A 24,220-nucleotide genomic window follows, 5' to 3' on the forward strand; every position below is an offset into this window, starting at 1 on the left:
ATATGCATGATATAAATAGTGTTAAAAGTCAATTTGAAATAACTAAAAAAACGAGAGAAGTATATATATCTTTTAAAAATAAATAAATTACTAAAGTTATTTTTTTTTCATAATTACTAAGTTTTTTTTTTTTTTTTTTTTTTTTCCATAATTACTAAAATCTTACGCGCCGCTAAAAGCCTAAAAGAAAAACGACGCTTTTGTCGCTCCGCATTTTCACCTAGTGAGATACTGAGTAGTGAGTAGTGACATAACAACTGATACCAAATTTTCAACAAATCCACGAAATAGTACAATACAGCAAGCATAAGTTATTATTTTAGGAGAGAGAATTACAATTTTCTCGTCAATCGCCGGCTACTTCTCGCCGCCGGCGATCGATCCGAATTCCGGCGAACTTCACAAGTTGGATTCGACAGTTTCCTTTTCACTTATTTAAAGCGGTATTTACTTCTCTATCCTAAATTCGAATTCTAGGGTTTCTTCTTTTGATTCTCAAATGTTATTTGTTTATGTCGTTTATAGATGATTTATCTGGTAAAGACAGGATTTTGAGGGACAATTTGAAGAAATTAAGTGCTTTAGAAAGTTTATTCATGGTTTTATGAGTATAAATGTCGTTAACACAGATATTTTGGGTGCGTTTGTAGCTTGTTAGTGTTATAGATGACCCGTTTTTGACTTTTGATAGTATTCACACACATGACTTTCACTATCCCTTGTGATTTGTACTTAAAAGGAAAAATATAGTCACGTAGGCGCGGTTCTTTTGGACTGAATTAATGAAAAAATTTAGTCGAGTTCAGTTACAAATCAATTCAGTTCACTTCAGGAAAATATTTTAGGTGCGTTTGTAGCTTGTTAGTGTTATAGATGACCCGTTTCTTACTTTTGATAGTATTCACACACATGACTTTGACTATCTTTTGTGATTTGCACTTAAAAGGAAAATATATGCACGCAGGCGGCTTTGGTTATTTTGGACTGAATTTATGAAAAAATTTAGTCTAGTTCAGTTACAAATCAATTCAGTTCACTTCAGTTCAGTTAGTTTCCTCTCACAGTTTTCATTCACTTTAATTCAATTTAGACAAATTCAGTTCACTTCAGTCCAAAAGAACAGAGCCGTAGTATCTTGTGAGATTCGTCCCTCAATGTATATGTTCCAAATATCAACTTTTTGTAAATTTTGCTTATTGATAATTGAAGATATAAAAGGTATAAAATAGCGCCTTGGTAGGTGTGCCTAAAGGAAATCGGTCAACAACTAAAAAACAGAGGAGGTAGGTGTTTAGCGTGGTTTGAATTATGGCATTGCGAAATGATAATTGATGTTTTAATGAATATTCAAGAATATAATGAGTATATTTGTGTTATTGCTAGTTTTTTTGTGGCACTTTGTGAGTTTAGCTTTGAGCTTTGGAGATTTGGCTGAAGGAAGTGATTGACTGAAAAAGACTTCAGGTTTTGATGGATTGGGAATGAAATCTAGGGCTAAAAAAGTAATTTTGCATATTATGTCAAGTGAGTACATTTGGGATGATTAGCAAGAAAAAGAACTGATTATATTATTTCAGTTAGGGACAATTGTTCCTATGATAGGGTACTTAGTTTAATGTAATCATGACGTCTAAAATCTAAAATCGAGGGTCTGTATCCATGTTTTTGTTTGGCTACACAAGGAAGGTATATAGCATATGAAACAATTTACACAATACTTAGGTAATTAAGTAAAGTTGGATGTTTTCATTGGCTAATTGCAGGAGTAGATTTGTACCACGAACAGTGGTTTGTAGTATCATTTGTGGTAGTTCACAGTTAGTGCAGTAAAAGTTATAAAGTAGTAGGATTAGCAGTATAGGTGATAATTGGCATATCTGATCATGATATTGTGCAATTTGTGGTCCTTTTAGTTGTCTGAACATGGGAATTCTGTTTTTTTCTTTTTTTTTTGTCTTGCCCTTCATTGATTCGGCTGTGATTCAAATCTTTGGTGGTTTTTTCAGCAGAAGAATATTAATGTGCCTGAGAATATAATGAGTTATCGGAGTAAACGGACAAGAATCGTGGCCGCTTCTAAAATCAAAGATGCAAAGGTTCAATCAGTCGAAGATGTTGTCTCCCAGGTAGTCCATGATGTTGCTACTGCAGAAGCACAAGATGAAGAGGAGCAAGATGAGGAGATGCTGCGCAGTTCGTGCTGCAACCAGAGTACGGATCGAGCTGCAACGGACCAGCCAAACCAAGGTGCATATACTGAGGTAGGTGATACTAGATCCAATTTGGGAAAAACATCCGGAAGAGAGACCTTTGCGCCATCACCAAGTCAACCATTTCCCACAAAGCCTTCTCCTCGATTTAAGGCTGCGCGGAGGCGGTCTCTACGTGTCCAGGATACTGGTTTTGAGCCAAACCATAGTGCTGCTTCCAGGGGACCTCAAGCTCAAGAGGCCCAGCTCAGTTCAAGCTGCAACATCTGGTTAGATGATCCTCCAATGACCGAGCCCGGACAAGCTACAACCAGAGAAGTAAATGATGTTAGGTCCAACAAGAGAAGTGTAGCTGAAAGACAGTTCCACACTCCTCCACCAAGTCAACCGCTTCGTGCTGGCTCTCCTAGCCAGCTTAAAGCCTCACGGAGCCAGTCATTTTGGGTCGACGAAGATGTTGAAGAGCCTTCCCAGCGAGGACTGTCACAAGGGAGGCGCGCAAAACCAGCTAACTGGAGTGATGACATAGAATTTGATGAAATGGAGGAGGTAGAGATGAGGGGTAATACTTTATTTCATGAGCTTTACTATTCATATTTATAGTGACTAAAACTTGCATCTGCCTCTTAATGGTCAATTTTGCTATGTTTTATTATGTCTATTTGTTTTCTTAGTGCTGTAATGAACTGACATCTTTAGGGCAAATTAGAGAAGAAGATTATGGACTTAAATGGAATTTGATTGAGTATTTTCTGGAAGAACAGTAAAATAAAGATAGTAATTACAAGCTTTCGAGAGGCTTGTTCTCTCCCATTGAACTCTTAAAAGCTCACCAATATTCTCAACAATTTTCAACATATTTTCTCTCTCCCTATTCCATTCTATTTATAGAGGTATTTCACTATTTCCTCCCTAACTCCCTAACTTATTCGTCAAGCTACTATCAAAACTAACTAATTATATCATACCAAAAGTGCCCCTCTCCTAAGGCTAGTCTATTTACCGGTCGCCCAAACATTCACCTTGTCCTCAATTCTTGGTCTAGGCAATAGTGGTTACCATCATCTTCAATATACTGTTTGCATTGTTGTTCAATTTCCTTTTTTGTCGAGAGTGGAGTGTAGCGGTTTCAGTGGCTTACCCATGGCAGAAACATCCATCAGCTTATCAAGTGGAGGGTATGGTTATGAGTGAAGTGGGTAGAATTCGGGGTGGGATGAGGAATGTGCGAGTTGCAAGAAATCGAAAAGGAGTTAGGGGTAAAGGCCGTGATGGTTTGGTGGGAAAAATAATGGCTAGGTTAGAAAAGTTGGGTTTTAAAACTGGTGGGTTGGAAAGGGGATGGTCAAACTTGGCCCCAGCTCATTGTTCAGAAATGGGCCACAAGTCATTTGATTGGTTGGACAAGTAAGACTTTGTTTTAACAATAGGGTGGGGTAATTTAAATTGAGTTTATAAGGTGATGGGTGGAGTTGATGGATATTAGAAATTGGGCTGAAGATAAATGAGCCCATTAAATTGGCCTTAGTTTTGTACAGCACGAGTTTGTATGATAGTTCTTGATCCTGTTTCAGTGGTGCTTTGTTCTGTGTATTTGAGCTAATATGGCTGAGCTTCATATCAGTTTGAGTAATCAAGTACATTACTCCATCTCCGATTTTTTTTGTAGTTCTTTAAAATTGTTAACAGTAGTCCCAGCCCTCTTACCCTTCAAACTTTTCATATTTGTTTTTTATTTTGAATAGAAGATAGAATGTGGTTGTGCGAGAGTGTGGAATTAAGTGTGGCCAAAAATTGGATCATGTAGCGTGGGAAGGGAAAAAAAATACCAAGTTAGGAATATAGATTTCATAAAACTGATGAAGGCTGAAAGGAAGATGAACTTCGAGGGGCAGAGGGAGTTCATATCTGGCTGCCATAAATTGTGAATGTCTTGTGGGTATATAGTTTGTACTTATATTACTAGTCTTGTATGCACACGACGCGTGCGAAAACAAACAAAAGGTCAATTGCATAATAATATATACGAAAAATAGTTCATAAAGTTCATTGTATATTTTTCTTCTGTTTTTTGAAAACCAATAACTCAAGTTGTTAATTGAGGATATAATGGTAAAAGATGGTGAATTTGTATTTTATTACTCAAGGGTATAAAAGGGTTTACCATTTTTGGTGTCTCCCTCCTCTTCCCTTATATAATAGAGATAAAAAAGCGTTGACTATATACTTATCTGCCACATGCCACCCTCTTCCAGTTATCTTCACTTTACATAATCCTTACAAAATTAATGTAAATACAAACTTTGTCAATGTAAAGCCTCGGGTGGGGCACCTCAAGTGTGGTTGAAAGAGTTACCAATCCACTACAATCTTTTTGATTTTTTTTTCTCAAAAAAGTGAAGATGATATTATTGGTCTTTAAAGATAATTAAGTATTTATGTTACAATCATTAAATGGACATTATGAGTAAATGACTTATTTCCTCCTTTTCTTTTTACACTAACATCTTTCTATACCAAATTTACATCACATGGAAAGTGCTCACAACGATTGTTCATCACTCTCCATAGAAAGTGATCACAACAATTATTTTAGACCTAAATGTTAGCCATCCTCTTCCACTTTCTTCAATGGCAGACTCTCACATGTGAGTTTCCTTGTTAACACATGTAACCTGGGCATTGCCTGGGCCAATCACTAATTGAGTTATATATACTATTATATGTGTGATCCATATTGACTCTGTAAGCATAATTCTGCTGATTTTCAATTACTGCATCTTTTAATTTATTCTTCCCTTGCGATGTTATTCTCAGCTTGTTGCTTTTTATCATCTTGGAGCTTGCAGTCAGACATTCAGTATGTGTGGTTCTCACTTTTTATCATAAACTCACAGTCAGTATATTATTGATTTTCTATCATTATAGCTCACTATATATATATATATATTTTTGTTGTCGTTTCGTTTAGGAATCAGATGAGGAAAATTCTCACAATAAATTGCCATGCAACATTAATAATCTTCAAAAAGGACCAAATTTTATATTTTGCTCCTTGGAGCTCATGTTGCTTTTTTTTTTTTTTTTGGAACAAACACTTGAATATAACTTCATGAGCACATGAGCAAAGTATTAATCTGAGCAAGTATTAATTTTGAGAAAATTCCTCCATAAGAAAATCAACCAATCCATTCACATATTTAGACAAGAGGTATAAGTATAATTGTATAAATACTCAAAATGGGGAAATGAAGTATTCACTTGGCAGAAGTAAAATCATGCATATTCTTAGTATAATTACTCATAAATCCTGAATGATGGGACAATTAAATACTTCCTCCATCTTATTTTAGTTGTCATACTTGGGAGTATAAAAAAAATAAGGGAACACCATTTATTGTTATGCTCTCCAATTTCTATGTTACTTTTGACCAATAAAAATCGAGTTTAGTGGCACATTAAATATTTTTGTTGTTTAATAATGGAAAGTTGACAACTATTCTGGGACTTCCTAAAAAGAAAATGTTGTCAATTAAATTGGGGATGGAGGGAGTATAATAATCCCCCAAAAAGGATAACCTTAGTCACTTTATTTTCTAGTTGGAAGCTTTGATCTTGGTTCTAATTATGTTGCATGTGCCTGGTTTAAGTAATTCTATGTAAGTTTTGATCCAGGTTATCAATGTTTGCGATCTATGGCTTGTTGATGGACTCACATTTAAATAGTTGGTAGAAGTGCTTTTTTTCCCTCCGTTCAATGTTTTATTTCTAGATTGATTTACGAACCAAATTCTAATCAGATCTTGATGGGAGACGTGGGAAGAAGGGGGGAAGAATACTTCCTCGGCATGTTTGGTCTCTTCGACCTGGAGTGAGGTTCGTGGTTCCTGTTAATGAATTAGACCAACCAGTAAGGAGAGGGGGTCATGTGCTTGTCAAGTTCCTAGGGGACGTAGCAAAGAATGGTGAACTATGTCCCATTGGTGAAGTAAATTGGCATAAGGTAGATAAAAGCTGTAAAGCCAACATTATAAACTTGATCCGGGTAGGCTTTCCATACTATTAGAACATTTTTCATATCCTTGTGTTCTGCGCTAAAGCATTCATATTGATATTATCATCTCATCTTATCTGCCTTAATCTGAGTTGCTGATTTAGGACAAATTTGTGCTTCCCAACCGAGAAGAGATTGACAAAAGCATTCTTAAACATGTGGGAAAGAAATGGAGGGCTCATAGATATGAGCTTAAGGTGCAATATAAGAAACCTGACAGTACACAAGAAAAAGTAGCCAGCACTGTGCCAAGAGGAGTGGACCCAAGCCAGTGGATAAGACTTGTGCAATACTGGTTTTCAGAGAGAAGTCAGGTATCACTTATGTTTCTTTTTACTTGCCAGTGTGTTCTTCTTGCTACACAGTATTTAGTTGAGAATGTTGTGCACTGAAGAAGCCTGTATATCCATTATATCTGACATATTATTGAGTGTTAACTGAATGCGGGCTGCAAAAAGGTTATAGCCGTTTTCTGATGTCCTTTTTATGCATATCAATCGTTGTTAGTTTTTCTTTCACAGTTTTTATCTGCCAAGGGAAAAGAAGCACGAGCTCTTCAATCGCATCTTCACACTACAGGTGCCAAGAGCTTTGCTCGGATGAGAGACGAGTTTGTATGTTCTTATGTACTCTCTCAAACATAAGATAATGTAGGGAAACAACACTGAATTGACATGAATAATCCCAACTTTCACGTTTCTTCTCAAAATAATATCAACTTTTGGTTATTTTTAAGGTGTGCCTTCTCAAATAATCTGAACTATTAGATTTTTTAAGTACAAACCTAAAGTGGGTAGTTTAGATAAGAAAATTGATATTTGGATTATTTTGAGAAGGTCACCCTATAAGTTGGGATTATTCTATAATAATCCAAAGTCTAGATTATTTTGGGAAGATAGCTGAAAGTTGGGATTGTTCATGTCAATTTTTCCTATGATTATTTAGTTTTTCTAGTGGCTTAACTTTACTACTTATAGGTCAAGACACATGGAAGAGAGCCAGGAGCATTGGAGTGGTTTGCTCAAACTCATCTAAGAAAAGATGGAACTTATGTAGAAGACTCATCCAAAGAATTCCTGGTATGGATCAGCTATTGTCTTTTAGCTGCTTAAAGGTCATGATCTTAGGTGTGGCAAAGAGGAACTGCCAACCTTTTTATCTTTTTTTTTGGTGTGTGTGTGTGTGTGTAAGGGGGGGGGGGGTCTTGTGAAGCGTGAAGGCCTGATGGATTGCCAACTGGCAAAAGAAAAACTAATGAAGGGAATTAGACTTTTCATTAACTATATTTGTGGCTTTCGGTTCTACTTTGTGTCTGCTGCTTGTCTTTTATTTGCCATGCCAAATATTTTCCATATGGCAACATCCTTTTAAACTCCTTTCGTTTTTATTAGTTTACCCTACCCACTTCTTTGGGCACTTTAGGAGAAGGTATGTGGGTCACAGAAGGAAAGAGAAAGTATTAAATTATTCGCATATTGTATTGAAGTTAATGTCGTGGGCCAAATAAAAATAGAATGAGAAGGTAAAGATAATAATAAGCAATTGGTGGGATCATGCCAAAAACAGAAAAAATAAGTGGGTAAACTAATAATAACCAGAGGGAGTATATACTATATATACATAATGGTGAGCCATATTAAGACTTCAACTTCTGTTATTTTGTTCTATATCTCATACCGAACTAGGTTGTGAGGGTGAATGAATGTTGTCAAACTGGCTGAGGAGAGAGTCCAGATCGATAAGACATTCGGTAGAGGTGCCAGAAGGACGATATTGAAGAGATTTGGGGTAGAGAGATGAGAGAAAGAGGGCCCTTGGCAAAGTCAATGTCCTTTGATGTAAAGGCTTTTGTAAAAAGTCGAACTTCCTTTCTTCTTCTTCACTCATCAATTGGTCCATCTATTTTATTCTACAATAAGTCTGTGTTGAGTTTGTCCAAACCTTATTGATAATTTTCCTCTGCACAGAACCTCTTTTCGAGTTGAATGGGATTATTGTTATTCATAGCATCTTATTTCTTGCTGTTTGTAATACTAATATTGCCATTAGTCGACTATTTTGTTTGTTTATTCTTTTGTTGTTTCCCCCTTGCCTGGCTCTTTACTTGTATCAGAGGACCCTTGACAATGCATCAGCTGTGATTCCATTGAGCTCACATGTGTGTTACCTGCATTTATTAAACTTGCTCATTCTAACTTGTTGAGATGATAAATTTACGGCCTTTATTTTCTTTTCTTTGTTTGGATGTGTAGTACTGGGCTCTGGTGAAAGTCTCTTACTAGTTGGATGAAATGCCCTGACTAACTTTTGTAGCTTTCATTGTAAATATCAGACATCATTATGTTGATGTCTATTGTTTGAGGTTTGGGTTCTTCCCAGACTCATTTCTATGACTTATGACTTCAAAGTGTTTATTATATTATAGTTATCTTGGAGTATTTGTGTTTAAGTTCATCAAATTGTCTTGATGTAGTCGATTGGCTGGAAAATTGTATGCTGAAACCAGTGGCTTAACAGTCATCATCTATGCCGGGGACTATTCATCTTATGTTCCATGATTATATCAAGGTTCTTAAGATTGAGGTTCAGCCTAGTTATATATCATTTACCTGGTAAAGTTGTTATTGCTGAAAAAGGAATGCTATGATATACCTATTTTGGAATTGCTTACCCTGTAGTACACTCCTGAGCTTCAGCGAACATGGAATAACCATTTTTTGAGTGAATATCTACAAAGCTTATACATGGTTATTTTTACTTCTGTATTAGGATGCTGCAGCAGCTATGGTTGCTCAACGGGGTTCCACCTCTTCTCCCACAAAGCGTATTGCCATTGAGAATCAGGTTTTCAATGAACTTATGTACTCAGATGATGAGAGATGTTACCGACCTATTGGTTATGGGTTTGGAGCCAACAGGAACAAACTTTTCGGGGTTGGAGAAGAGTTGAGGAAAAGAGGATATTCGGCATCTGGTACTTCCACAGAAGCGGGAAATTCGACCCGAAATAAGTTATTGGGTATAGGCCCAGAGCGAAAGAGAAGCAGCTACTCGGCATTAGATACTTCAACAGAAGTGGATAGGTTGAATTTTGCAATGGCAACCATGGGTGAGACCAATGAACTTATGCAAGCCCAAATTCAGATGCAAGCTCAGCAACTGAAAATGCAATCCCAGCAGTTGCAAATGCAGTCCAAGCAGATGGAAGGATTGCAATTCCAACTTCAACAAGTAACTTCCTTGCTGAATAAGTTTGGAGTGATGCTAAACAATCCAAAAAATGATCCTACACGCAGAGGGAATTCTTGTCAGGGCATCAATGTCAATAATGCACAGCCACAGGTATTTGGCTATCAGCTTTGTTTCATTTCCATGTTCCACAGAATTAATGCACTTTCTTGGTGAGTACATTACATTTATGCCGTATCTATAGGCTAGAATAAAGTTTGATGTTCTTAGTAAGTTTATCCTATATAAACTATAGCGCTCTTTTCACCAAGTTTTTCATTGAATTTTTTTCCCCAAAAGTTGGGCCTCACACCTGTTGTCCCACTTGATTTTCTCTACCTTTACCACTCTTCTTAATATGCATGCAAAGGTCAACAATATAGTTTTATATGGGAAGAGGGATTATTATTTTGATGGCAAAGTTTAGTTCACTTTACCTTATTTCTCCACTTCTTATCCCATCCGAGGATTGTGGCTCTTTTTCAATTTACAGTCAGCTGTTTTGGGCGCTGGAGGATATCATCTAAATATTCTGAAAAACAATGATAAAGGGAAGAGAAAATGAGATTCTTATCTTTGCTTTCCCTGGCTTTGTTATTACTGTATTCCTTAGCTACATGGTTAATATTTTTTTCTTTCAGGAAGCTACATGGCTAAATTATTTTTCTAGAGTCATGGACTCATGGTTATAGCTCTTCTGATTCGAGAATCTACATTTAATACATGCTTGCTAATATCATATTTCACTGATCTAATTCATTTGGGAGTCTATAAGCGATACAACATTTATTCAAGACAATTTGTTGTGGAACGGAGTATATGGTGCTGCATCCTTAGGTCCTTAAATAATCGATTAAATTCTTCTCTTGTTTCGTAATCTGTTTTGAAGGTTCCGGAAGCTTCATCTGAATATACTGACAGTGGTTCTGACAGTATAGAGTGGGACTCAGATCAGTGAGGCAGATATCTGGGTTCATGGTACCGAACTTCCACATCTGCTGCTAATACCCCTTCAAAGTACGTCATTGAACTCTCCTCCTTGTAATGTCTATTGATGATGTTTATTTCCCATTGTACTTGTGTCATACTGTATGATTCCTCTGTTTATTCTTCTGTCAGTCTGCCTTTCAAACAGAAGGCAAGGAATGCTGTCATTCAGTGTTGTAATATTTGTCAAGATTTTAGTTGCAGAAGAAAATCTTACAATTATCTGAATTTTTTAGCGGCATTGGATAGTGTTTTACTGGTTACTTACGAGTTTAAGTTATATTTGACGAAAAAAGGTTTAAAATGACTAAAATTTAGGTTATCTTGATGCCTTGTACCTAGGGCAAACAAACAGATCAGGTCGTGTTGTGTTCGTGTTCGGATCAACCTAAACGGGTCAGCTACCCCCAATCCGAACCTGATTTGTTTATTATTCAGGTCAATTAGTTGAAAAGTAACCATCTGTTTTTTTTTTCGGGAGACTTTTTTTTTTGTGTGACAAATATCAAATCGGTATAATTAAACGTGTTTTGACTTGAAATTTTCAGGTTGATCCGAACCTCTTAGCCCGATTGTAAACCTACTTACAACTTGATTTTACAGACCATGATCATTGAGCATCCAAAATTTAAATTCAAACTACATCCCACATTAATTTTTACAGACCACAAAATAAATTAAAGATAGTTCAAAGTTCCAACCCATCACAACCAAGAGCAAAGTTCAATGTTTTAAGTTCTAACATCTAACAACATGATCCCAAGTTCTTGACATGCATAATCAACTAATCAAGACAGATTTCTCATTTCTTAGAACTACTTTTATTAAAATCGGAACTCATTGTCAGACTCGGGATTGGTGTATCATCCATTGTATTGTCCACCTTTAGATCATCACACTCCCACACAAGTTCTTAAGCCGAGGATCCATATGTGCTACAATACAAATAAGGGAATAACTAACTAGTTAATCAAAGAATTTAAGGATTATGAGTTACAAAAAAAGTAATTAAATTTATAAGCGTATCAATATTTTACCTTCTTAGAATTTCCAATCCCTAAGACATGATAGCTTCAACGGTAGAAGGCTTCAAAGAACTTCTATAGCTGTCAAGAACACGACCCCCAGTGCTAAAGGAAGCTGATTCATAAGCGACTGTAGATACGGGGCCAACAAGAATGTCTTTTGCCATAAGTGCTCAAGGAGGTTAACGGACAGAATTGTTCCTCCAAATACATGAGAACATCCAAATTAGTAGTACGCGGGGAGAAGAACGTCTTCAAAATAAATATCTAAGTAATCTTTGTTAGTCACAATTGCTTTCTTAGTCGAGAACTCGTCGAAGTCCTAAAGCACAAGATACTAAGACATAAGTTAAAGGGTACCAACTGAAATTACATACTTAGATAACTAACTTACATAATACTTAAAATTATAAACTAAAATTAGCTTATATAAACTGAATTAAAGAAGTTAAAAGTAAGCCCAGAAAAAGAAGTTAAAGTAAGCACAGATACAAAATGAGCTATTGAAGTTTTTTCTTTTTTGAGGGCCTGTTCTCCCCAGCTTATTTTCAGTTCAGTTCAGTTCAGTTCAGTTCAGTTCAGCTCTAATAAGTTCAGTTCAGTTCAGTTCAGTTCAGTTCAGCTCCAATAAGTTCAGTTCAGTTCAGTTCAGATCAGTTCAGTTCAGTTCAGTTCAGCTCTATTCTTTTATAACCATTTTGTTAAATATTATTATTATGTTGATATAATTTATTTTACTAATTACTATTATTATTATTATTATTATTATTTAAATATATATCATTACTATTAAGTATTATTATTATTATTGTTTCTATATATTTTTTTTATTGTAGCTTTACTAATTATTATTACTATTATTATTAGGAGGAACATGGTTTAGGTCAAAGCACAAATAAACCCACTTTTTTTAGCCCATAAACCAATCAAATCGCGTCAAGACGGTTTATTGTATAATTTTCGCGGTCCAACGCAATCATTATTTTTATTACTAAATATTTTTAAGTTATTAAATATAATTATTAAAATAGTAATATTAATTTACTTCTTAGATATTATTGTTATTATATATCATCGTCAAGTATTAATATATTAATACAAATAATATAAAATAATTATTATTAATTATCATTACTATCATTAATATTATTATTATTAATTTATGATTATTAATATTATTTATTTATAACTATCATTTAAAAATATTCAAAATACAACTATTATTATTATTCATTATTATTACTTATCATTATAATTATTATTTAATATTCATATTATTATTGTTTAAAATATTATTTATATATTTATTACATTCAATTTATTTCAATTCAATTCAATTCAGTTCAATTCAATTCAGTTCAGTTCAGTTCAGTTCAGTTCAGCTCTGATAAGTTCAGTTCAGTTCAGTTCAGCTCCGATAAGTTCAGTTCAGTTCAGTTCAGCTTTGATAAGTTCAGTTCAGTTCAGTTCAGTTCAGTTCAGCTGTTTTATGCCGAAGAGAACAGGCCCTGAGGGGAAAAATGAGCTATTGAAGTTAAAGCAAGCCCAGAAAAAGAAGTTAAAGTAACCTATATACAGAATACAAAAGTTAAAAACCTAATACAGAAATACAGAATACAGATATAGAGCTATTGAACTAGAGAGATGTGGAGATCTATTGCAACAAAATCTACATAATACAGCTGTATTTTAGACTCTTATAGAGTGTAGTGCAATCCAAAAAAAAAAAATCGAAGATTTGTAAAAAAAAAAAAGCAACAACATAATACTTATTACTTAGATAATTAAACTTACATCCAAGTTCGTCAAGATCTCCTTCTTTGATGGGTTGAACCTTCGAACCAGCAGCAGCATTATTGGTACTTGAAGTGCAAACAGCAGCATATTCCCTCATATAGACCCCTCACCTTATCAACCACTTGTGTAAGGACATTATCATGCTCTTGAGTAACACCAGAAACCTTTTTACTGCCCCACTCAACAACTCCAACTTATAACGTGGATCCAACACCACCGCAACAGCCATGAAAGTACCAAAAGTGGACCATTACTTATCAAATTTCTCATACATCTTAGCAGCCATTGATCTCATGAAATGATCCTTACTTTCCATTTCACGCTTTAATAGCAATCTAACCTTTAGTACATTTGGGTAGAAAATATTGGTTGTAGGATATTTAGTCTCAGAAAAGACAAGAGTAGCTTCATAAAAAATCTTTAGAAACTTGCATATTTTCTCTAACTCTATCCCACTCTTCTAAAGCTGGACAATGAACATAATTGGCATCAATCTTTTTAAAATGGATTAAGGCTTTTGTGTAGTACAAAGCACTCTCTAGCATGAAGTAGGTCGAGTTTCATTTAGTGGGAACATATTGCTTTAAGCCTCTAGAAGAATCAAGTTCAACATGAGACACATATATAAGTTAAAAATTTCTGTTTTCTTCCTTGAGAACCCTTACAATATTTTACGGTCTCCCTCACCTTAATCAAAGCAGCATTAATTTCTTTTAAACCATGCATCTTGAACTATTAAATTCAAAATGTGTGTACAACATCTCACATGAATGAAACCGCATTACACACTAAGTCAAATGCATCTTTAAGATGTTCAACAAACACATCATTTGATGATGCATTATCTAAAGCCAAAGAAAAGGATTTCTTTTAAATTCCCCACTCTTTCAATAAAGCAAACACATGGTCACATATATAAACTCCCGTATGAGGAGGAGGCATGTAAGAGAAATTCAATCTTTTTTGCAAACACCAATATTAGACAACATAGTGAGCAATTAGAGAAATATAACTATCAGGTGGTTATGGAAGTCCAACAATCAGAAGTTAAGGAAATTCTACCAGTACCATCACCCAACTCAAACTTCAATTTGTGGGATTCCCTCTTAAACATCTAAGTACAACAACCTTAATGGTATAGCAACTAACAGGTTTAAAATCAGGATGCAAATACCTAAAACATTTCCCAACACCCTCATACTCAACAAATCGAAATGGAAGATCATGTCTAACAATTTCCATAGCCACCAATTCACGAAATTCATCAACATCAATAAACTTCACTAATCTATTCTCTTAGCCAGAGGATGTTTTCTCTAAAATCATTTGACCAATATCTCTATATTTTCTCCCTTTGCAACTCTTAAGATGACTCAATAAATTTTCCATTCTTATTATCGGCATTATAAGTAGTACCACATTTCTCACACTTACAAATCAAATTTCTGAAATCGGAGGTAATACTAATACTACTCGGCTATGACATGTTGCTTTGCAACATTATACTGTCTAAGACTTATTAGCAATATGTCGAAGACTCCTCTTTCTATATTGATTTGGCAATTCGGCTGATATTATATTATGAGAGATTTGGACTTTCGTAAGCCTCTGATAAAGTTGTCAAACAAGCAATCAGTTTACAAACTCAAGATTTGAAAGTAACACAATAGACAAGAGCTGAAGCTACTAATATAAGGCTAATAATTTTGGATCCATTCAAGTAGAATGAAAATGACTCTCTTTCTCCATGAGATCTTTCACTAACTTATCAAAATTTTTGTAAGATGAACCTTCACATCTTGTAGCTACCTCTGCTTTCACCTTCCATTCCATAGCTTTTCTCTGCATTTCCTTACCTTCATCACTTTCCATCATCTGTTTCACTAGTGCTTCAACTCTCTCTCTCCTAACATCACCTTCCTCCATCTCCACTCCAACCCTCCATTCCTGACAAGCATATAAGCAATTTGTTTGTTGTTCTGCAAAAAACGGCCAGCAAATCATGGGCAACCCTTCACTTATACTTTCTAACGTCGAATTCCATCCACAATGAGTCAAAAACACAGCAACTGATGGGTGTTGAAGCACCTTCTCTTGTGGACACCAATCAGAGAGTAACCCTCTTCCTTTGATCTCCTCCATGTATTCATCAGTTATGAAACTCGATCTTGTTTCGACAAGATCAGATCGTAGTACCCATAAAAAAGGGTGCTTGCTGTTTGCTAATCCCCATGCAAACTCCTGTGATTGTTCCTTGGTTAATATAGCTAGGCTTCCATAGTTAACATAGATGACTGATCTTGGACTTCTTTTGTCTAACCAATCTAAGCAATTAGTGTGTTCTTTCCATAAATTTGATGTAATAGGGAGAAGTTCTCGTTCGTTCACTTGGTGGCACAGTAGCGAGAGAGGGCCAATTGTATAGATATTGGGTATTTTGGTGTTGATTGCCTCCAAAACTTCACCTTCAAGAGCAGCAAATGTATTAAGAATCATGCCGTCGGCAAGTAAAGCATTTCTAGCTGCCTCTGCCATGTAGTTGAACATTGTGTCATCTGGATTTGTGGTTCGGATAAATGTAGGAAGGTGCTTCATTTTAGCTCCTTTGGTCATTCCTGGTACCCAGTCAATTGGTGTGTCAAGATATCCATTTGTAAGGCAGCTTTCATCTACCAAAACATATTTAGAAGAGGGATTAGTATTTGGAAGCGTTTAATTATCATAACAGATCCTTCCTCTTATTAGATAATATTATATGCATATGTAAAGGGATAATATTATTATGTAAAGGGTAGAATGGTAATTTACTATAGTCATAGGTCTGTAATGTACAATATATATTGAATGTCAGGTTAACCTACAACAGGCCAGGTTAACACAATTATTTCCCACACTTGTACACCTCTGTTTCATAATACTCGCTACATGCACTTTCCATTATAGGAAGTTTCACATTACTTGCTATACTTCCTTTTTAGGCAATAAACTCTCTCTATCTGTCTCCTCTCAGATGTGTCCCTTTTCTTTTCGCTCTCTACCTCTCTCGCGCTTCTCCAAAAATTGCATAGCAGTCCGTGAATTAAGGAGTATAGCAAGTAATATGAAACGGAGGAAGTATTAGATTTTGAGCAGAATGTCAATCTTATACTCGGGGTGCAATTTCATACCTTGACATAATCTCATCAATAATGTGCATTGCACATGAGTTAATTGATATAGAAAATATGAGGGGATATAGAAGTTAAACCCAGATGTAGAATTAATATTCTAGAGATTGAAAAGAGACTTGAACATTTAACAATGTTGACTCATCACACACACAAATGATGATGTGACTCTATTAGTAATGTCATTAAGATATGATTATGACGTAGGAAAGGTTAGCGGATAAGTTCGATAATGAAGTTCGATAAAAGAGCCTGAAATGATTTCTACTAATTGGGCCGACGGAGCCTGATTGCTTATTGTGATACCTTTTCGGAAGCGGAACGTACGGGCCAACGAGTCAAACTCACAATGCTGTGACCTTTAGGCTTTTTAAGCCATCCGAGTTGGTTTAAGGCCCGAAATCAGCATTTTAATTATTTCTGGATTTTATTATTTCTTTAATTCCGTATTAGGGTTTTGTGTTAAGTATTTAAACATTATTAGGTCATTGTTTGGAAGCAGTTTTTGACTTTTAATAATTTTACAGAGGTCCTACTTTTTTCTGGTGGATTCCGGAGTTTTTACAGATTTATCGCTTGTAAATCTGTTTGTTCTTGATCAAGATTAGCGCTTGCTATTCTCCATATTTTTCGACTGCGTCAGATTAGTTTTCCCTTTATATCTTTTCATCAGTAATCTCATTCAAGTATTGACTACAATCCTATTGTAAACATACAAATGGTTATCTACATTTTTGTAATGTAGTTTGTTTTAATTTCGTTATGTACCATACTTTTATCTTATGTCTGAAAACTAGTGAAAAAAATGTTTCACTACGTACCTTTCAAAGGGAAATGGCCTCTTTTGATGAGTTCATCATATTGCATATTTGCATATACCCTAGCATGCCACAAGCACTTGTAGTGTAGAAGAGCAACACTGGGATGCCCAACTCTTTGCCAACTTCATGTGCGAAGAACATCGCACCATCGCAGATTATACTAGTAATGGGTGGGACATCATGAGAAACAAGGAGTCTCATTAGTAGATCTCTAAGCGCCTTCTTTGGTTCCAGTCCTAAGGAAATGCACAACTGCGGCAGGTCTAGTAGGCCGCGCTTGTTATCCGGTGGCAGGCCATCGGGAATCGTTTCGACGGCGAAATCATCAAGGCCTTGAAGCCAAGGTGTGTCGTTGGAGGAGGAGGAAGTAGCTAGTCTAGCTACATCAAACTCAGTGAGCACTACAGTGATGTAAAAACCCTTAGAATGGAGGAGTTTTGCTACTTTTGTCATGGGGTTTAAGTGTCCTTGAGGTGGACCAGGAATACAAACAATATGAGGCTTTTTGGGTGCCATTACAGATACTACTATCTTGAGGAGAAACTATTGTTTTGTAGTAGTTCTTGTTAACTGGATGTTAAGATCCAATATATAAACAAAAACCAATGGAAGTAGTAGTTGTTTGAAGTGGATATTTTCCTCTATCTTAGCAATACTTTGACAGTTAGATTTGTTAACATGCAACTTGGACTATTAAATACTTTAATCATAAATTTTTAGTAAAAGTAAAACTTACAAAAGTTAATATTGAGATATTATTGAGACAAATCAAATAAGTGAATCACATCTCATCGTATACTTTATTCTTTTCCGCTAAAAATTAGTTAGACAAAACAACTTGCTAAATTGAAAGACTTGCTTGTACAAGTAAAGACGACTTGAAAGTAGAAGAGAAAGGTAAGGAGAATCCTCCATTTTCAAAGGAAAAATTAACAAATAATCACGGTGATATATAATTAGTGTATATCAAAATGGTAGTTTTGTAATATTTAGAAAAAAGAGAAAGATACTACTACTCCCTCTGTTTTTTTTTATCATTCCTACTTTTATGTGCGCGTCTTCCAATGCACGTTTTAAAACTTATATATCTTTCATTATATATTAGTAAAAATTATAACGATTGAATATTAATAAAGTACTAATTGAGACGAATCAAACAAGACCCCACATGACTATGTTTTTTCTTATAAATTGAGAACATTTGAGAAGATTCTCTTTATACATAAATAGTTTCAAGATTCCAAGTGAGAAAGATAAAAAAAACAGAGGGAGTACTACCTAAAACACCCCCTATATTTTATGAAAATTCCTAAGATATTCATTTTTTTTTTCAGAATTAGACAAAATATCATTATGATGTGTTACTATTATATCACCAAAATTATTAGACAACCTGCAAAGAAGTGCCTCTACTCTGGTTAAGTTTCATGTCCACAAAACCATGATATTTAACTTGTAAAATACAGTACAAGCTTTTACCAAACTACCCGATAAGTGGTCAACACTCTATACCACTTGCACAGTTTCTTTTTACTTGCAACGGTTTGACTTTTACACTATTCATCAACTCTACTTAGTTTATGTTTGGTGATTTATAGTTAAGGAAAAACATATTCATGTGGGATCTTGTTAGATTCGTCTGAATGTATATTTTCCGAATATATACTTTTTATAATTTTTATTTATCGGTAATTTAACTTATTAATGGTTGAAATTATGCATTGGCAAGCGTGAAAGTCAAACTGTTGCAAGTAAAAAGAAACAGAGGAAGTACTATGCTATGATGACAAAAATGCATCACATTCACATTTATGATTTATGTATTATGTGAGGTGCTAAGAAATTCTTTACGTTGTGCTTTCCGTAATAGATAACTAGAATTTTTTTGCACACGATGCGTGCTTAAATTTTTTTCCGAACATAAACTCAATTTTCTTCGGCATAAGAGTCAAAATTTGAACATTAGACATACGAAGTATAATTCTTTTTAGTTGCAAAATTTGATTGGTTTAGTTTCTGTCACTTAACTCTATCACCATTCTTTTTTTTTTTTTTTACATTTCAAATTTAAATTCTATGAATAAAATAGAAATTTTTTTGAATTTATTTATGATTTCTAATATTATAATTTTTAGTTGATTTTTGAATTAAGTACAGTACTTCATAAATTGTAAAGAAAGTAGACACTTTGATTTCAAGTCAATTTTTTCATAGGTTGTAGTTTGTAAGTGAATTTTTAAATTTTTATAAAGTTTCCTCCTTTTAGTGATTTGCATAACGTAAATTATGCAATTTTATTATTTTAGTTGACTTGTGAGTGATTATATAATTATATTTTTGATATTTTTGTTTGAAGCCCCCTTTGATTTGTAAGTGAATTTGTAATTTAGAATGGGAAGGGGTAAATAGTCTCTTCATTCGGGGACACCATAGCTCCCCCTTCCCTTATATAATAGAGATATGTTGTACTTTAATTCTTGAATGATATTTTATATAAACCTTTTTACCTTGATAATTTATCGCTATTATATAATAGAAAAAAATATGTCCAAATATATGTAAAAGTTTCATTATATATAGGAAACATTATAAAAAAGTAAATAATTTTTTTCCTTATCTAATTTCTAAATTATGATTTCACTACAAATACACCTCTATTTTTTATCATGACCCACCATTAATTGTGAATGGTTCTTGAGAATAGTGATTTGTAAGTAAATTTTTGTAAATGTTTTTGTATGGATTGACGTTCAAGGTTATTAATGTTAGTTTGTATATTAATTTTAAGTTTTAATAAAGTTTCTTGATTATTTGAGTGAGCGTGATTTTCTCAATTGTATGGGTGATTTGTAAAGTTTCTTATTTTAAGTGATTTGTGAGTGAGTGTTGTAAATTTATTTTCGGTATTTTGATTTTGACATTCCTTTTGTAATTTAGAAAGAGAAGGGGGGTAAAATAGGCGTTTCAAAAGAGGACACCATTGCTCCCCCTTCCCTTATATAATAGAGAGAAACCGTAAATCATAGGAATTGAGGTTGGTTCAAGTGGTAAACTTTTCCATTTTCCTTATTAAGATATAAGGTTCAATTTCTACCCCAAATATTTACTCAAATTTAAGGGGAAACGGAGGATTAGGGTTGTCTGGCTTGTAATGAGCCTCTGAATGGGGCCCTGTGCTTGACAACTCAAAAAAATTCTTCTTACCAATTTTCTTTTTTTAAAGAAAAAAAAAAGTAAACCATAAACGGGAAATAGAAAAGGGCGGTCAGCCATGCAGTGAAACAGATAAGGGTATCCGTATGGCCATGGGCAACGCAAGTCTTTTGTCCTTTGCGATGTTCCAAATTTCCAACACATTGCCTTTTTATTGTGACTTTGCATGAAGCCTCTTGACATTTGAATCTTGTACTTTCTTCCAATTACAGACAAGAAATCAAGCTAAGAACTCGACATCAAGCAAGAGCAAAGCAGAAGGAGAAGAATAAGGCAGAATGCAGAGATGAAGTGAGAACTGAGCTACATTTTATGTGGTTGGGTTTGTTTCTCTAATATATTTTTGGCAACTCTCCTTATTAATTAAATCCACAACCTATTTATACTACTAATTACATTTGTACAATCTAACAATTAACAATACTTTTTTTACTGCGAGAAAACTTGCATTAATTTAAGAAAGGAAGTAAAGCCTAAAGCTAATATAACCACATAAAACAAGCAAATAAAACTAGAGGAGTTTCATTTACTCCTACAGACTCTATAAAATAAAGACGAACTATTACAAGTTCAATCTAACTTAAACTTGTCACGAGCGAAGGTAGGTCGATATGAAAGGAAACCTATTGGGAGACAAAACAGAGACGATCTTCAGAAATGGAATGCCACAACTCATCTAATAGACGGCGATGTCTTCTAGACAATAAATCCCAAAATCCTTGAACGAAAATAGCATCCTCGAATTCAACTGATTGAAGTAACAACGAGGACACGTCCTTTGGCGACTTCTGACCCTGCTGTGAGGGTTTTTAGAGTATAGTTTCAGACAGAAACTCAAAATGCATGGAGTACGAAACCTGCCCCAAACCAAATTGGAGGACCTACCACAAGATGCATTTTTGACTATGATGACTCCAAAAGTCATCACATGAACTGGGGGCAATTCCAACGAATAAATTCACCCAAATTATCCAATTTGGCAATCTCTAAACTAGAAGATCGAATCACAACACTATTAATATGACAATATCCTCTCATCTTACCCAACACTCGAACCTTTACAGGTGCATAATTGGAGCTAGATACACCTAAACTAAAGCTAAAACAAATAACATAAACAAAACAAGCTAAACAAACAACCAACAAACTCATAAAACCACGCCTACAACAACACTATACTACCTTAAAAAACTGCACGTAGCCTTCACGTACCTAACGAATGCTTCCTTGACAACCTAACCAAACTGATAACAATGAACACAAGCGGGGGACAGGGAAGGGGAAACTAAGAGTGAACTCGATCAATTCATGTTGACTACTAACTTGCTATGCAATCTCCAACACCCCTCAACTCGAAATCCATACACGTCTACGACCATGTCTACCACTACGTCGCATGTTGACAACTTACTTGCTATGCACTTGAATATTAGTGTATTGTAACACCCCCAAAATCCATACACGTCTATGACTACGTCGCATCGACTTTAGGAGTGTTACCGTCGCAATGAAACGCAATGCTTATTAAAAAGAATGTTAAACTAAATCATTGTCTCAAAACTGAAATGCAGCGGAAATAAAAATGTAACTACAACTCGAAAATCATCAACGACCCCTTTTTATTCAAACCACAACTAGTTAAGTAAATCATAATATTCTCGTAATACTTAATTAAAACGCTATAAAATTCAAAGATTAAAGACTATCCCCCGTAAGATTTTACCTTTAAAAAATTATAGAGCCATGTAAGATTTTTCAGCCAATAGAATTATAGCCCCACTAATCTTAATCTCATATCAAATTATATATGAGATTAATAGAATTTAAAAATCAACGAATTATATTTACATATTATTAAAAAACAGGATTAGTAAGAAACAATTTAAAAAATAATTAGAGGATTATGGAAGAAAAATTAAAGATTGAAAAAATTAGGATTAGTAAAAAAAAATTAGATAATCAGTTAGGATTAGGTAAAAAACACTTATCTGATTTTTTTTTTGAAAAGACAATTTATAAGAGTCATAAGAAAAATTTAAAAGATAATTGGTGAGAATTATGTAAGAAAAATTAAGGACTGAAAAAAATTAGGATTAGTGAAAAAAAAAGAAGTTAGGATTACGTAAAAAAATGCTTATCTGATTTTTTTTAAAAAGGATTTCTTATAAATAACCCCAAGATGTGTGGCCATTTTTTATAGAACCCTCAGGACGTTTAGAAATTTTTAAGAACCCCAAAGATGTTAGAACACGGTTAGAAGGCACCCCAAAAACGGATTCCGTGAAAAAATATCCCATCAAAACACTTTGAAATTACTAAAATTCCCCTTCGAATTATAATTAGTTTTAAATCTTATATAATCCTTTCTAATTACCCCCACAACCCCATTATCAGATCTTCATCATCCTCAATAAACCCACGAAACCCCTTCATCATCAGACATAATTTGTTCTTCTTCTTATTCATCCACCGTCATCATCTTCATCAAACATCATCTTCGTCATTTCTCATCATCAGAGCTTCATCATCCTTAGTAAACCCACGCAACCCCTTCATCATCAGACATCATTTCTTCTTCTTCTTCTTATTCATCCATCGTCATCGTCATCATCTTCATCAAACATCATCTTCATCAGCGATCATCTTCGTCATTTCTCATCATCTTCATCACGCATCATCCATCATCATCTTCATCAATTCGAGGGTCGGGCTATCTGGGCTGATTTCGAGGGTGGGGGTTTGGGTTTCGGGGATGGCGGTTTGGTCGGCGTTTCAGGGGTGTGGTGTTGGTTGGGGTTTCGGGGGGAGGGGGTTAGTTGGGGTTCAATGTTGGTTTTGGGGAAGGGGGTCATTGGGGTTTTCGTGGGCGGGTGGATGGTTTCGGCGGCGGGGGTTTTCGTGCGTAGGGTCTTCGTGCGGTTGGTGGGTGTTTTGGTGGTGGTGTTTTCGTGCATTGGGAGTGGGTCGTGGGGATGGGTAGGGTGGATGTGAGGGTGGCTGGATCGTGGGGTGTGGGTGAGGGCGAGGGTGGTGGGGCTGGTGTTGGTGATGATTCTGTTGATGAATGATGATGATGATGATGCTCAAGTAAGTGATAAATGATTAATTCATTTAGGAGGGAGATAGTGAATACTGATGAATGATGATTAATTCAGTTTTAATAATAAGAATTAATGATAAGAATTAATTCATCATTATCTAGTTTGATTCATTTATTTAAGAAAAAATTGATTTTATCAGTCCCATTATGGGCGCCCTGATAAAAACAGTCCCAACTTCAATTTATTATTGTTCAGTCCAACTTTTGGGGGTATTTTACAATAACGGTCCAGGTTGACCAGTAACCTGTTTAAGAGGTCACCTCCCTCCCTGCTCTAACCCATCCTTGCACCTCCCTTCCCCTCCCTCCCCTGCTCCAACCCCCTCTCTCCCTAACCACCACCCCCAACAACCCCAGCGACCAGCCAACACCAGCCCCTCCCCCTCCCTCCCCGCAGTCGCACCATCCCTGCCCTTCCCGCCAGTCACGCCGCCCCCCTCCCTTCCCCATCGCGCAACCCCCTCCCCTCCCCGGCCCTTCGCGCACCCCCCCGTCGAGTCGTTGGTCTTCATCTCCTCTCACTCAGCCCGTCGAGTCGTCGCCTCCTCTCAATGTTCGCTCGTCGCCGTTGCAGCGCGTTTGCGGGGGAAGGGGAGGGGAGGGGGGTTGTGCGACGGT

The 24,220-nt window shown here is 35.4% G+C and overlaps 2 protein-coding genes and 1 long non-coding RNA gene across 5 annotated transcripts; 1 reads left to right on the forward strand and 2 right to left on the reverse strand.

The window, feature by feature from the left end:
• The first annotated feature begins 202 nt into the window (after window positions 1-202).
• On the forward strand, window positions 203-10,720 carry LOC104904039 (hypothetical protein). 3 transcript variants are annotated; one of them, XM_010692212.4, is made up of 8 exons: window positions 206-443; window positions 2,007-2,772; window positions 6,011-6,255; window positions 6,369-6,578; window positions 6,786-6,878; window positions 7,242-7,343; window positions 9,034-9,606; window positions 10,382-10,720. In XM_010692212.4, the coding sequence occupies exons 2-8, from the start codon at window positions 2,037-2,039 to the stop codon at window positions 10,448-10,450; spliced, it is 2,028 nt and encodes a 675-aa protein (XP_010690514.2). In that variant the 5' UTR covers window positions 206-443; window positions 2,007-2,036; the 3' UTR covers window positions 10,451-10,720. The 3 variants fall into 3 exon arrangements, with proteins under 3 accessions (XP_048492901.1, XP_010690514.2, XP_019107519.2); XM_019251974.3 differs by having other exon boundaries at window positions 2,010-2,772; XM_048636944.2 differs by lacking the exons at window positions 6,786-6,878; window positions 7,242-7,343 and having other exon boundaries at window positions 203-443.
• A 410-nt stretch (window positions 10,721-11,130) lies between these two features.
• LOC109136138 (uncharacterized) lies at window positions 11,131-13,968 on the reverse strand. Its single transcript, XR_002041000.2, has 3 exons — window positions 13,299-13,968; window positions 11,517-11,826; window positions 11,131-11,414 (listed from the first exon to the last, which is right to left on the reverse strand). It is a non-coding gene; the product is annotated as an uncharacterized LOC109136138 (long non-coding RNA).
• A 927-nt stretch (window positions 13,969-14,895) lies between these two features.
• On the reverse strand, window positions 14,896-17,862 carry LOC104904040 (7-deoxyloganetin glucosyltransferase). Its single transcript, XM_057392318.1, is given in 3 exon segments — window positions 14,896-15,970; window positions 17,290-17,335; window positions 17,338-17,862. Coding segments are annotated over 3 exon segments (1,467 nt in total). The 5' UTR covers window positions 17,806-17,862; the 3' UTR covers window positions 14,896-15,017.
• Window positions 17,863-24,220: the final 6,358 nt, after the last annotated feature.

Source organism: Beta vulgaris, chromosome 9, assembly GCF_026745355.1.
Source record: "Beta vulgaris subsp. vulgaris cultivar EL10 chromosome 9, EL10.2, whole genome shotgun sequence".
NCBI lineage: Eukaryota > Viridiplantae > Streptophyta > Magnoliopsida > Caryophyllales > Amaranthaceae > Beta > Beta vulgaris.